General features: G+C 36.9%; 1 protein-coding gene and 1 non-coding gene across 4 annotated transcripts; one reads left to right on the top strand and one right to left on the bottom strand.

Annotated features, from left to right (window-relative positions):
• The first annotated feature begins 2,485 nt into the window (after positions 1-2,485).
• Positions 2,486-6,866, top strand: LOC103948862. Of its 3 annotated transcripts, XM_048587081.1 has the most exons (6): positions 2,486-2,725; positions 3,053-3,100; positions 3,276-4,377; positions 5,139-6,040; positions 6,137-6,193; positions 6,448-6,866. In XM_048587081.1, exons 3-6 carry the CDS (start codon positions 3,411-3,413, stop codon positions 6,691-6,693), a joined length of 2,172 nt encoding a protein of 723 aa, XP_048443038.1. In that variant the 5' UTR covers positions 2,486-2,725; positions 3,053-3,100; positions 3,276-3,410; the 3' UTR covers positions 6,694-6,866. The 3 variants fall into 3 exon arrangements, with proteins under 3 accessions (XP_048443038.1, XP_009358223.2, XP_048443037.1); XM_009359948.3 differs by lacking the exon at positions 3,053-3,100; XM_048587080.1 differs by having other exon boundaries at positions 3,058-4,377.
• A 166-nt stretch (positions 6,867-7,032) lies between these two features.
• On the bottom strand, positions 7,033-11,883 carry LOC103948854. Its single transcript, XR_007259451.1, has 13 exons — positions 11,724-11,883; positions 10,927-11,044; positions 10,719-10,768; positions 10,546-10,631; positions 9,653-9,855; positions 9,483-9,571; positions 9,296-9,398; positions 9,029-9,159; positions 8,156-8,883; positions 7,910-8,071; positions 7,688-7,829; positions 7,476-7,583; positions 7,033-7,332 (listed from the first exon to the last, which is right to left on the bottom strand). It is a non-coding gene; the product is annotated as a centromere protein C (transcript).
• Between the last annotated feature and the right edge of the window lie 2,336 nt (positions 11,884-14,219).

Below are 14,219 nucleotides of genomic sequence, written 5' to 3'. Positions count from 1 at the left end.
TGTAGATAATATCATTTATTTAAAATAAAAAAAATAATCATTTGACAACTAATTAATCACATTATTATGCGCGTGCGAAAAACTTTTTTTTATAACCGGTATTATACGCAATGTTTTGAACGTGTTTAAAAATAGAGAAAATAATATTTAATGAACAACTGATTGAATCATATTATTGCTAACCTATTGTGAGGTACTAATTATAAAAATAAATAAATAACTGTACAAAAAAAAAAATTTAATTATTAAAAAAGTACTATTAAAATGACGAAAATACTCTTGCCACATTTGATGGATTATTTTGGACTGTTTTTGAAGTTTTTTGTTTGAGGAGGCATTTTTGTCCACTTATTTTTAGTGAAGCTTGTGATCCCATAAAACATTGTTCATTGGGCTGTTGGCTTGATACATAAGATATAACTCCATCGTAAGATGTCGTCACAATGCTAACCTAATAACGCAAGGTAATAATGATGTGAATGAATTTGAACTAAAATGTTCTTTATTTATTTCAAAAGTAAACTACTAAGCGATCCTAATCAACCTTCCTACTTGGGAACACATGTTTAGGGATACAATCCCATTATTATCACATCACATCAATTCAGAGTAGAAAGTAGTTTGCATAACAATTAACATAATAAAGTGTAGTGCAGTGCATAATTAAAAGTAAGATTACACGAATATTACAAATTAGATAATATTGTAGTAGAGGAACCATCACCAAGTCTGTAAGTGAAAACCTCACTGGCAAGCCCACTTGTCACTCCCACGGATTTCCTTGTTCTTGCTATGTCTTGAGGGGTCAACAAACCAAGTGAGAATGAACCAAGTTTATCTAGTTAAAATCATTTGAGCATATTAACTCCCGTTTTGAAATCACATATAGAGTCGAAAACTACATAAATAATAATACTACCATAATAGTAATAAAGTTCACATCGCACAACGCTCGTCATGTCAAAGAAAGTAATTCAATCAAACACGCAATATCAATCAAGTTGTATAGCAAGTAAAATGGCATCTACCTGATCGATGACTAGTGTCTACTAGCGAATCTAACCTCTACTAGAAATATCAGTACTTGCAATAAACCTACTGCAGTATATAACTATACGATATGTATGATGACCATGTGGTGAAAATAAATCACCAATCGTATCAAGATATCATTAAACTAATCATATTGTTGGTCATTTAAAGTAAACCCTAGTTTTCGAAGGAATCCACTCATAGGTAAGTATAGCGTCCTTCCTCGTCAAGCTCCTTGTTTGACTCCTTTTAATCTAATAAACCTTTGGATGTGACATGTAGCTTAACTAAGCTTTTCTAGTAGTCATTCTATGAAAAATTATCCAAAATTGCCATTTAGGCTTCGAATTTGCACAAACAAAGGGTGCCACGTGATTCAGAACACCAAAAACCCTTAGAAAGGGGCTTAGTTACCTTATAAAGCCCTAGGAATTACTGCATTTATATTGACAACTTTACATGGTTGTATCCCTATATGTATTGTATTCATTGTGTAAATACGAATTAAACCAAAAATATATTTACGAAATACAACAATTTAACTATGTACACAATTATTTTGTTACGAGTAATGCCAGGGAGACTAAATTTGTAGACAAACTTTAGTAAACAAAATGACATGGAAATTTATGATTAGATTATTACTTAAACGTTAATAAACGTGCTCATTTTCTATTGGTGACACATAATTTAGTTTGCAAATTTTGTGTACAAATTTAGTCTCCGTAGCATTAATTTTTTGCTGACACCAATTGTCCGCATGGGTCATCTACAGTTAATAAAAATGACATACACTAATCGTTAAAATACAAATACGCATGACCGACTGACTTTAACGTTAGTTTAGCGCAAACAAAATAAAGAAATCAAAGCTTGATCGTGCAATTATCCAAAATAACGGAAACTTGCCGCCACTTGCGGAACACTCGCAAGTTTTTATAAAGGGGTTTTGTGGGGCCAGATTATAAATGGGCAACACAGATGAAGGGCCAGGATTGGCTGTGAGACCCCACCGACATTTCCGTGGGACCCGGTACAATTCTATTCAGCGTAGGTCAATGAGAAGAAGACCCAGACCAAAATCCAGGCACTCTGGTCCACGTGGATAAAGATCATCTTATTTGTGCAGATTTTACAGGTCCTCACATCTATCCGTTTATGATACATCGTAAGGTTAGTTTTTATTAAAAATTGTTTGTGTTTAAATTTAAATGAAAATTTTAAAATAATTTTTACCGCACGATATATAATAAATGAATAAAATGTCAAAACTATTAGAATTTTCACAAAGAGAATCCGTATTGGATCCAAATCCGGTCCACGTAACCCAAACTCATGGCCCTCCCAATAGCCAGAAAGTACCGCAGGGAATCCCCGCTTCTTGAATCCGTTTACGGACTCGCACGTGCGATCAGATTGTGTTGGAAAAATATAGAGAGATGAGACACATGCCAACTGTCTGTAAAACCTGTCAGCCATTTCACACTCACTCACCCTGCAACTTGTGCTTCTCTCTCCCTCTCAAGAAGAAACGTCGAGATCTTGGAGCCGCAGCTGCAGAGCTAGAGCATACGGCAAATCCATATAATCTCTCTCTCCTCTCAAAGCTCGTATTTGCTTACCGAATCTTCCCGAAAGAAAGAAAAAACCATTTGGAAGAGAAGGAGCTCTGATGTAATTGCATTGTTTCTTGGTAAGTAGTAATCAGTCAATCTTTTGTGGTCTGTTTGGCTGCCGAGAAAATGGATAGAAAGAAAATGACTCAAGTCTGTCAAGTTAGTGAGAATTAGGATCGGATAACTTTGAAGACCGAGAAAGTAAAGAAATGAAAATACTTGGATCTTGATTTTTTACTTTGTTAATTTTTAGTACAGACAGGTAAGATTTACATGAATTCGATATTTTTTTCCTGTGTTTTGCCAGTTGGTTGAGATTTTACAAATTACAGTGATACTATTTTCAGACTTAGATATGGATGTTAAATTAACATAGAATCTGCGTGCTGATTTTTTGGGTTTAGGGTAGAATGCTGGATGCAGGTACTCCGTTCGATTGCGGGGATTTCCAAGTAATGCTAAACAGATTAAAATTTCAGTCGGTGTGCTATTTAAGAACTTAAAGAAGATTCCTGACAGCTGAGGAAATTTTTGGCTCTGGAAGCAATTTTTGCGTCTTTAATTCTACACATTTGCTCATTCTTCTGTATAAAGAAAGTAACTTTTTTGTATCCTTAATTGTTGCAGAAACTCAAATCACTGTAAAAATTTGAGCTGTTTGAGTGTTATTGGAGGTATTTTAGCTGTTAAAAGAGAATCTGATGATTTTCGAAGAATGTGTGCTTTGAGCTTTTTTCTGTTGTAAAATACTTAAAAAGAGCAATGGAGGATAGCAGTAGAGTGGAATATAAACCGTCGAGGGAAATTGGAAGTTTTAAGTCTATATTGTCAGGAAGATCGAGTCCTCGAAATTCTCCTTCATTTCGGAGATTGAATTCAAGCCGTACTCCACAAAAAGAAGGTAGAAGTAGTGGTGGTGTACAGTGGTTTCGGAGCAATCGGGTATTGTTTTGGTTGTTATTGATTACTCTTTGGGCTTATCTGGGAGTTTATTTTCAGTCCAGTTGGGCTCATAGCAATAACAAGGATAACTTCTTGGGGTTTCAAAATAAAGCAAGGAATGGGAACTCAGACAATGAACAGAATATGCAGAGAGATTTGCTTGCCAGCAACAGTTCTGTGGAAGTTAAGAATGAGACCGCCGAAAATCAGGTGGAAGATGGTAAAAGGATACGTGTAGTTTCAACAAAAAAGGATTATGGAGTTTCATCTCATCGAAACGCAAGTCCAAAAAAGAGGAGTAAAAAAGGAGCTCGTAGTCTTCGTGGTAAAGGGCAAGGTAATCAGAAGAAAGCAGTGGAGGTTGATAGCCATGAGACAGAGGAGCAGGAATTGGACCTTCCTAAGACAAACACTACTTATGGGATGCTTGTTGGTCCATTTGGCGTTCTAGAGGATCGAATTTTAGAATGGAGTCCTAAAATGCGGTCTGGAACCTGTGACAGGAAGGGGGACTTTGCACGTCTTGTTTGGTCTAGGAGATTTATATTAATATTCCATGAACTGTCAATGACTGGGGCTCCACTTTCTATGATGGAGTTAGCAACAGAGCTTTTGAGCTGTGGAGCCATGGTTTCTGCTGTAGTTCTTAGCAAGAAGGGTGGTTTGATGCCAGAGCTAGCTAGGAGAAGAATCAAGGTGCTTGAGGATAAAGAAAAACAAAGCTTCAAAACTGCTATGAAGGCAGATCTTGTCATCGCCGGGTCGGCAGTGTGTGCATCATGGATTGGTGAGAACCATTTTAAGAACTAAGTTAATACATTTGCTGATCTCAAAATTTTTGAAGTGTATTACATTAACTATCAATACCTCCATATTGTTTCCAGTAATAACATGTTGCAATGTTTCTATGCTAGCCAGTGGATTGATTTTGTATCTACCATCGAGTCTTGTGCTTGTGTAGTTACAGATTTCAGTACCTTTTTAGCCTCATGCAGTACACGTTATACATGTAAAAACATATATTTATCAACATGTTAAATTGGTCCGATGACTCCAATCTCCAGAGTGATTTCCATGTAAATGTTACAGCACCGTGTGGATGGAACAACATATATTGCCTAAGTAATTTATCCTGTGTTGAAAACCATGTACTGTCCTCCAATACTCTTATCTACTTTCATACAGATTGATGTGGGAACTATGCATGTTTTCTGCAAGTAAGACGGGTTTTTTCATTCTAGGATAACAATGACATCGACTAAGTTATTATTATGCTCTGGTTTCCTTTACCTTCTGAGGATGTGTTTATGCATCGTTTATTTTTCTGTGCGAGCCATCAGATATAAATTTGAAATCAGTATTCCCTCAGTAGTTTGTATATACATAAATTCCTTTAACACTTTATTAGTTTGTTTTGCATTGGTGGGTTTTTGTATTAAAACTTTTTTTAAACTAAGTGACATTCATATTTGCTATTTTGGGACTGGACAGAAAGAACCATTCTTAAATTTGCAGCTGATATGATTTGTCTTGGTTTGCTTGTTTCAGATCAATACATGGATCATTTTCCAGCTGGTGCAAGTCAAATTGCTTGGTGGATCATGGAAAACCGGAGAGAATACTTTGATCACGCGAAGGTTGTGCTTAACCGAGTGAAAATGCTGGCTTTTCTATCAGAATCACAGTCTAAACAATGGCAAGCCTGGTGTGAAGAAGAAAAGATTAACCTTAGGTCTCCACCTGCCATTGTACCACTCTCTATTAATGATGAGCTGGCCTTTGTAGCTGGCATAGCTTGTTCACTCAATACTCCATCTGCTAGTACTGAGAAGATGCTCGAGAAGAGACAATTATTGCGAGATTCAGTCAGAAAGGAAATGGGGTTAACCGATAATGATATGCTTGTGATGACTCTGAGCAGTATAAACCCTGGAAAGGGGCAGCTCTTGCTTCTTGACTCAGCACGCTTGATGATTGAAGAACCTCTGAAAGATAATCCTAAGATAAAAAGTCCAGTACGTAAGCGCCAAGCCCGCTCTACCTTGGGTAGAAAACATCACTTGAGAGCTTTGTTACAAGAATTGAAAGATGGTGTATCATCAAATGGATTACTACCGTCCAGGGAATCTGATGACCAGTTGAATGAACCCCAGAAGAATATCTTTCCATTAAGTAATCTCTATACCTCTGTTGATGGTACAGGTGCTTTGACTTTCGATGTCACTCATAAGAGGAAAGTGTTGTCAGATAAAGGAGGAACACTCAAACGGTCTGTTAAATTTCTTATTGGTTCTGTTGGATCTAAGAGTAATAAGGTCGTTTATGTCAAAGAACTTTTAGGATTCCTGTCTCAGCATTCAAACTTGTCAAAGTCAGTGTTGTGGACTCCAGCAACCACACGTGTAGCCGCATTATACTCCGCAGCTGACGTTTATGTAATGAACTCTCAGGTGATCCATCTTGTTAAACTTGATTTACGCTTGTATGTATTTGATCAATTATTCGATGTCATTTAGAACTAACACAATTTGTCAAACGGTGCACAGGGACTGGGAGAAACTTTTGGGAGAGTGACAATTGAAGCCATGGCATTCGGTCTTCCGGTATGACATACAAGTTGATTTTATTCCTCATCCTAAGTCTACTGCTGACAGTTAGTCTTGCTAACCGAACCTTAGATCTGCAAACGCATAATCCTTCTTTTCTAACAACTACGTAAAGTCAGTATCTCAGAATCGGCTATGCAATGACGAAAAACAGTGATACTTTTATGCATGCCTCTGTGAAGCGAAATGGCCTCACGAATACATCTCGGTCATTTGATCAAATACAATTCCTCTGTTTTTGCTTTGAGCAGGTGGTTGGAACAGAAGCTGGAGGCACAAAGGAGATTGTTGAACACAATGTAACAGGTCTGCTTCATCCTGTGGGGCAATCCGGGACCCGTGGCCTCGCTGAAAATCTTCGGTTTTATCTGAAGAACCCAGTTTTAAGGAAGCAAATGGGACTGAAAGGACGAGAAAAGGTAGAGCGGATGTACCTAAAGCGGCACATGTACAAGAAATTTGTAGACGTTCTTCTCAAGTGCATGAGACCCAAATAGAACATGTACCAGTAAGATGACATTCTCATTCTTTTGTTTCTTAATTTTAGAGAATGCTGCGAGTGTGGAATTAATGCAAAGTATGTTACTCCGGCTATTCGATACGATACAATTACTCGATATTTTCTTGTGCGAGTGTTTTTGATTGTTCGAAAGGTTGTTCCTTTCTTTTCTTTCTTTCTTGGTTGAGTTAGTTCAAAAATGAAGATGAACAATCATATGGCCCCATAAAAGTTGCTGTCGTCTGTGACGCCGGATAAAGAAAAACGAAGGGTATTAAGGGGACTTCAACAATTTAGAGTCTCAGAAACAGAAAATATTTGAAGATAAAAAGGGCAATGAGAGAACCACCTTTCATATGCTGATCATCATGGAGAGTGAGTTTTTACAACAGGCAGCACTGGTTACTTCGACGAACATTTATTAAAACGAAAAAATGTTCGTAGGGATGAAACGAACAAGAAACGCCATTACATATCTCAAATCTTGTATTGTTACGTGATTAGCCATGTCAATGCAAAGCTGCCAGCTCAACGAGCTCTTTGTATTCATCAGATACGAATGACTTCACCTTCAGAGGACCTCTTCCGTTATCCTTTTCTGGAGAGGCGTACTTAATCCCGATCACTGTTACCAAACCTGCAATATCCAATACAATTCTTATGCGTAATAGAAAGTGAAACTGCAACCAGATACACGTGTGAGGGCTGGTAAATGCAAAAATGAAAACAAAAAGCATTTTAACTGTGATCGATCCAACAATATCCACACAAAATACTCACTATCGTGTATACGTCCATATAACAGCCGCTCCCCTTTCCAATACTCCAAAGGTCTTGTCTTGATCCTCGTGCTTCGCCTAACACCTGATTGCCATGTTGTACCAGCCCCTGAGAAGTGGATATTCAAACACAATGAATATTAATTAATAGCAGTAAACAAGCAGCAGCAGAATTGGATATTTATATGATGTCACATATGTATGAGTAAACACCTGCTAGACTTTTCCTTCTAGAAAGTTCCCTACTCTTCCGCCTTCTCTGTGGGCGTGAGTTCAGCTCCAAAGTTGAGTCTGCCACGTTAAGTTCACGCTCCTCACTAGCCACTGCTTCCTCATGTTTGTCTTCCACCTGTATCTTGTCATAATAAATCGCCAGATAAGCAAATGTTTACAATTCCAAAAATAAATGTAAACAAGCCAAAAAGGTAAACAGACCATGTCTCCATCATTAGCCCCACTGTCCAAATTATCTGTATCAGCATCAGGGTGTGTATTGTCATTCAGAGTGCTGCTCGCCTTTCCCAAAGTTGAGTCTGCCACATAAAGTTCAGGCTCTGCACTAGCCACTGCTTCCTCATGCTCGTTTTCGACCAGTATCTTCTCATAATACATCACAAAATCAGCAAAAGTTTATAATTACATAAATAAAACACGTAAAAACAAGATGAGAGGTAAACAGACCTCATCCCCATCATTGTCCCCATTGTCCCAAGCATCTGTATCAGCATTAGGGCAACTTGATGTATCATTTATAACCCTGTTATGCATGTTACTGCCTCCAATGTTATCCTCAATGTCAACGTGAGATCCACTTGAGCCAAACTCAATTCTAGCATCATGTTTTCTTGAATCTTCACTCGCAGATCTTTTTGATGCATGACTGAATTCTTCAAAATCCATGTCAGGTGGACCTATCTCGGCAACTTCAAAATTGTCACTTGGTTCAATTAAATGTGACTTCAACTCATTAGAAATAGTAATCCACTCTCCCATGTCAACCAGCTCAGATTGTTTGTCACAGTTCTCAACCGAAGAAGGATTTGTCACTGGCAACTGATCAATATCATGAGCTGAAAATGGATCGCTTGATTGACTTGAATGTAAAATTCTCTTATGCAAATCCAGAACCGAAGCAGAAAGGCTTTTTGGTGATGTTGGAGATGCAAAAAGAACAGACCCTTCTGCCCGCTTTCTATGTTCCACACCTGTTGAACTGATTAACCCTTTTACCAAATTATCTATGTTTGTCATACTTTGGAATTCTGGGAGGTCTGATTTCTCTGGTTCAATTGGTTTCATCCTCAAACACTTCTGTACATGAGTGACTGCCTCATCATCTTCTAGACATTCAGTATTTAGAGACAGCAGTTCATCAAAACTTCCATCGTTCACTTCCTCAGCTAATGAACCTGTAATGGTCACAGTTATCATGCCCCAAGGAATGAATAATAAGGGGATGGAAAGGGAAAATATGTATCTATGTATGCATACACGCAAAGATTTGTCATGATTCACAGTAGATACTAAAAGACCTTTTTAACAGCATTTTCTTACCAGCTAAATCCATCTCCTCCCATGTAACATTTTCATTAGGTTCTACTTGTGAGCAATGGTTCAGTGGACTACCATTCTCACTACTTTCAAAATCCATCAGCGGATAGGAATGCTTGTGCTTAGCCCGCTTTCTGCATTATAAAAAACACTGCTGTCCTAATAACAAAAAAAAAAAAAAAAAAAAGCGTGCTAGATCCTAATGCAGGCATAATGAACAAATAGATGAAAATATATATTTTCTGGCCATTAAATAAAATTTATTATTACCTCATAATCGATGGTCGACAGGTTCGTTTAATTGGGGATGGATTGTGCTTGTATGCATCAAACATAGCACCACCCTTCAGCTTTTCTAATTCCTTTTTAGCATCTGTGTACAAATCCGAAAGCAGTAAAATTTACAGTTGGACTAGAATTTGCAAAGATTATGAAATACAAGCGGGGTGCAACTTACTCTCATATTTTTCATGTTCCTTGAACAATTCCTCTGGGTCTTTATAATTTTTGGGATTGAAAGGTGTTAGCAAATTCGTATTAGGTTGACTGCATGTAACAAACATCAACCTCTATCTTTAAAAGAGTAAAAATACTTTAATAAAATGAAGCATCAACTGTAAGCTTTACCTGGAATCAGGCTTCATAGAAAACCGAGCACGTTTAAGACCCAAGGCTGGTCTTCTCTGTCGGGGACTTTTCGCAGCCTTTTCAGGAACAACTTTATTTTTCTGTTTCAATGCCTGTTGATTACCAGGCTCCACAATTTCTGAAGTAACACTTGTAATGTTTTCCACTTGATCTTTAAGTTTACTTGGACTATGTTGTGCGGCCTGAAAAAAGCACCATAAGAATTAACTTTTATTGCTTCTGTGATTGAACTGCAGTGTACAAGTGATTGCATTATGTATAACAGTGATTTAATATAAAAAGGTTTTATAATTTTATTTAAGGCAAAAATTAACCCTATAATGAGGACATACTTACAGAGTTAGTTCCCCACTGTATGGGAGATGATAAGATATAAATTCCGTAATGAAAAATCAATTGGTCCTCCGTCTGCTTTTCTTTAATATAGCAAACCTAATCATAAATAAATAGCATTCTGGGCTTTCTCGAGATTAAAATTGCCAAAACTTTGAAAGGAAAAAATTCATCACGCTCCAATTTTCAGACTACCCAAATTCCAAGATTCAAACAAAGTGTCAAAAAGCTCATATTAAAATGCTTTTATCTACTTGTCATTCATTCTCCCAGCAACCAATCTGCATTACAGTTTTCACTCAAGCACCCAGATCAAAATAACTACACTGAGCTCAATCAACTAGACATTTGATCCCCTCATAAAATTTCTAGGTCATAATATTAAGGAATAAATACACTGGAAAAGGTAGCATGTTAAGAAAAACAATATTTACCCAAGATAAACTGAGACTCAGAAGAAATAAAAGTAAACTTAAACTTTTATTTGATATAGTAAAATAAGTTAGTGGGACAAAATGAGATGGAGATTGTGTAAGTACCATGGAATTGAGTCGGATATGGATGGCTTGCTGATCAGCATCCAACGCAGCACCACCCCTCAAATTCTCTTTTCCTTTTCTAGCATCTGTGCACCGATCAGAAAGCATCAAAATTTACAGTTGCACAAGGGTTTGTAGCATAAATTCAGGAACACAGAGGGAGAGCAACTTACTCTCATGCCGACTGATGTCAAAAGGTGGTAGTGAACACATATTAGGTTGACTGCAAAATGAATACAACCAAATATCAACCTATTGCTGTAAAAGTGACTCTTGAGAAAATCAAAAGCACCAACCATACACTTTACCTGGAATTAGGCTTCACAGAAAAACGAGCAAGTTCACGACCGGAGGCTGGTATTCTTTTTTAGGTGATTATACTCAGCCTTTTCAGGAACAACTTCACTATTCTGTTTAGCTTGTGGAATACCAGACTTCAGAATTTCGAAGTATCACTTAAACTGTTTTTCACCTGATCTATAAGTTTAACTTGTGAGGCCTGAAAAAACACTAGAAAAAAATTAACTATGAAAGCATTCCACCCACTGATAAAATTCCACTGCACAAGAGATCAGATACAGAATGACTTTATTTGAGACGAAACCTGAACCCACCCATAGAATCGGTATTGCCTTATACTAAAATATAAAGTCAGTAATTAATTGGTTCTCAGTCTTGTTGCATTTTAACAAATGTAAGCATAAAATAAAATAAATAGTATGATGAGCTTTCCAAAGTTAATATCCCCAAAATTCTGAAAAGGAAAATCAAACTCTGGTAAAATTTATAGTTTTCCCAATTCCAAGTTTCAAAATTTTTACAAAGTGCCAAAAGTTCATATTTATACCATTTCCATTCGTTTTCTCAGCAACCAACAGAAAATATAGGCTTCACATAAGCACCCACATCAAAATTGTCACACTGAGCTCAATCAACTAGACAATAAAAGCAAAATTACAAGATTCCAAACAAAAATGAAATTATTAATCCGATAATTTCTAGGTCATAAACTAAAAAAAATATCAAAACAAAAATTTCGAAAAATGAAAGAAAAAACAATATTTCCCCGAAACAAACTCACAGTAAGCAGAAATATGATTAAACTGAAAACTTTTCACCCAAACTAAATATTGATCTCAAATATAAATTTTGGGGAGTAGAGTAGTGTGACCAAGTACCGTGGAGTTGAATTGGAAACGGATGGCTTGAAGGTTGAGGTCAAAATCGAAGGGAATGGAAATTGAACTGTCTGGGATGGCCTTTGCTCTGGTGGAAGAGGGAGAGGCCTGTGAAACCCTGCAGCGGATCCAATGGATCAGAGCTCCGAGCTTCGTTCATTTTTTTTTCTCCCTCACATTTCAATTTTCAGGAGGGAAATCCCTAGTAGAGAAATACAGGGTCTAGGGTTTGTTTTGTGTAATTTAATTAATTAAGAAGCATGTTGTTGCACCGGCAATAATCGAAACAGATGATAACACTCTGCCACAAAATTAACTACAAATAATCGAAGCAGCTAAATGATACAGAATTCTTAATTAACAATTACAGAATCCTTAAACCCTAGCTCTCGGAAGCCCTAAACCCTTGTCAATGCGGTCAAAATTAACAATTTATTTCACTTCTAATACTAATTGAACACAAATTTCAGCAAACACCGAGAAGAAATAGCAAGAATTGATTTCAGAAACGGGAAAGAAATTTAGAAAAATATAGAAAGAAAAAAAAAGTGCCCAGAAGCTACCTACCTAAACACCATTTCAGATCTGTCGATCCTCTTGGAATAGGTCGATCGATTCCAGAGAGATAGAGAAAGGAGGAGTGAGACGACGGAGGCGAGACCGTCTGAGTCGTTCTCGCGGGGTCTGCGAGACGGAGGAGGCAACTTGAGCGGGAGTTAACCGAGCTTGGATCCTGTGTTCCCATTATATCTGTCGCTTAACTGTCCCTTGATTGGATTGATGACACCTGTCCCTAAGTAACGGTTTTGGCATCGCTATACGAGCAGTCCAACGGAGCTCCAAATGTCCACGCAATTGGGTTAAATTGCACCCAACCAAACAAAATGAGCACCGCCGCTCCAAAAAGAATGAGGCAGCTGGGTTGCTGGCAGTATAGCCCGTTGAACTATCTGGACAAAAAGTGGCGTGCCTTTAGGGCTTGTTTGGTATTGCTGTGTTTTGAAAAAAAGTTGTTTCTATTGTGCTGTGAAAATAAGCAGTATAGTGTTGGGTAAACTTTTTTGTAAAAGTGCTTTTGAAAAGAAAAAAAAAGCAGTATTATAGTGTTTGGTAAACTTTTATGTAAAACAGATGTGAAAAAAAGCCGGTTTTTCAAAGCTGGGTTTTGCAGCTTCTTGTTTTTGGCTTTTTTTCACCCAAAATTGTGAAAAAAAACTGAAGCTAAATGTTTCCCAAACACAAAAATAGCTCCCAGCTTTTTTTTATACCAATTTTTTTCAAAATCACCTCAATACCAAACCAGACCTTAGTATGCTCGCAATGGTTACCATCGACGATAACATCATGCAAGCAAAAGGTGTGCCCCAACATTTCGTTGATTTGGACCATTGGATTTTCAACAGTAAACAAAATTGAAAATTCTTCTACTGTGTCATGTGGCAAAATTTGGCGCATGGGATTTCAAAAGATTTTGAAAATCAATAGCCATAATTTATCCAATCTTAAAAAAAAAAAAACCAAAAATTACCCAAAAAATATAAACAAAAATACCCAATTTTATTCTATAAATACCCAACAATCTTCTTCATTCCCCACATCATAGCTCAATATATATTTTTACTACAATCTCCTATATTTGTTATCTACTTTCCAAATCCTTTTGTTAGCACACAAAAAATGAGTGAGAAGGCAAATTGGTCAATTGGGGAAAACATTGCTTTGCTTAAGGCTTGGGTGCTTATTACTCATGACCTAGTCATGGGAAAAAGATGAGAATGCAACACATGTAGAAGAAGATTCATGCACAATATGTTGAGCAGATTCAAAGCACATCATGGACTGAGCAATCTATGTTGAGCAAGTACAAACATCTACATAAAGAGGAAGAAATTTATTAAAGTGGCGATAATCTAGCCAATGAGGTAATAAAATTTTATTGTTAAGTCATGTTAAAATTTAGGTTATTTGAAAAGTAATAATTTGATTATGTAAGTTATTATGTTGTTTCACAATTCTTTTTTCAGCAACTACAAGCACAAATGTGGTTCAATATACACAAAAAGTCATTCACAAGGCACAAATGTTATGTAGGACCATAATTTTCCAAGGCTGGAGTAACACAAATCTAAGTATACCAACCTCAAAAGTCCAGTCATGGACGCAATAGTGTCTAAAACGGAGCTGACTAAATGAATCAGAGATGCGACCATTATCCTGTTTCAGAAGTTGTGAGTGAAGTTTGTCGACTTTGTTGAGATAGACCATTCTTGTTCCGTAAGATTTCTGAACCTAATTGAGCAAGGAATCAACAAGTTTTCTATAATCTTGAAGTCCTTATAATTTAAGGATTGGCGTGCGCCGCAAGTAATATCACTCTTAAGAGGATACAATATCTACTTCCTAGATATCCTCATGGATTCTTCCGGTTTAATATGGATTCTACTATCCTAAAAGGTCATATCTTTGACTAGTTTAAATACGTCCTTCTAGGGTTCA

Source organism: the organism of the source record quoted next, unplaced genomic scaffold (genome assembly GCF_019419815.1).
Source record: "Pyrus x bretschneideri cultivar Hongxiangsu unplaced genomic scaffold, Pyrus_bretschneideri_v1 Contig26, whole genome shotgun sequence".
Taxonomy (NCBI): Eukaryota; Viridiplantae; Streptophyta; class Magnoliopsida; order Rosales; family Rosaceae; genus Pyrus; species Pyrus x bretschneideri.
Note: the sequence above shows the minus strand (reverse complement) of the source record. Positions and strands in the feature narration are given on the sequence as shown.

Bases quoted from the DNA above. Each gene is read 5' to 3' on its own strand.
- LOC103948862 (XM_009359948.3), top strand. From the start codon at position 3,411: ATGGAGGATAGCAGTAGAGTGGAATATAAACCGTCGAGGGAAATTGGA. The intron at 4,378-5,138 runs GTGAGAACCATT...TGCTTGTTTCAG, and splicing joins AGTGTGTGCATCATGGATTG to ATCAATACATGGATCATTTT. The intron at 6,041-6,136 runs GTGATCCATCTT...AACGGTGCACAG, and splicing joins TTTATGTAATGAACTCTCAG to GGACTGGGAGAAACTTTTGG.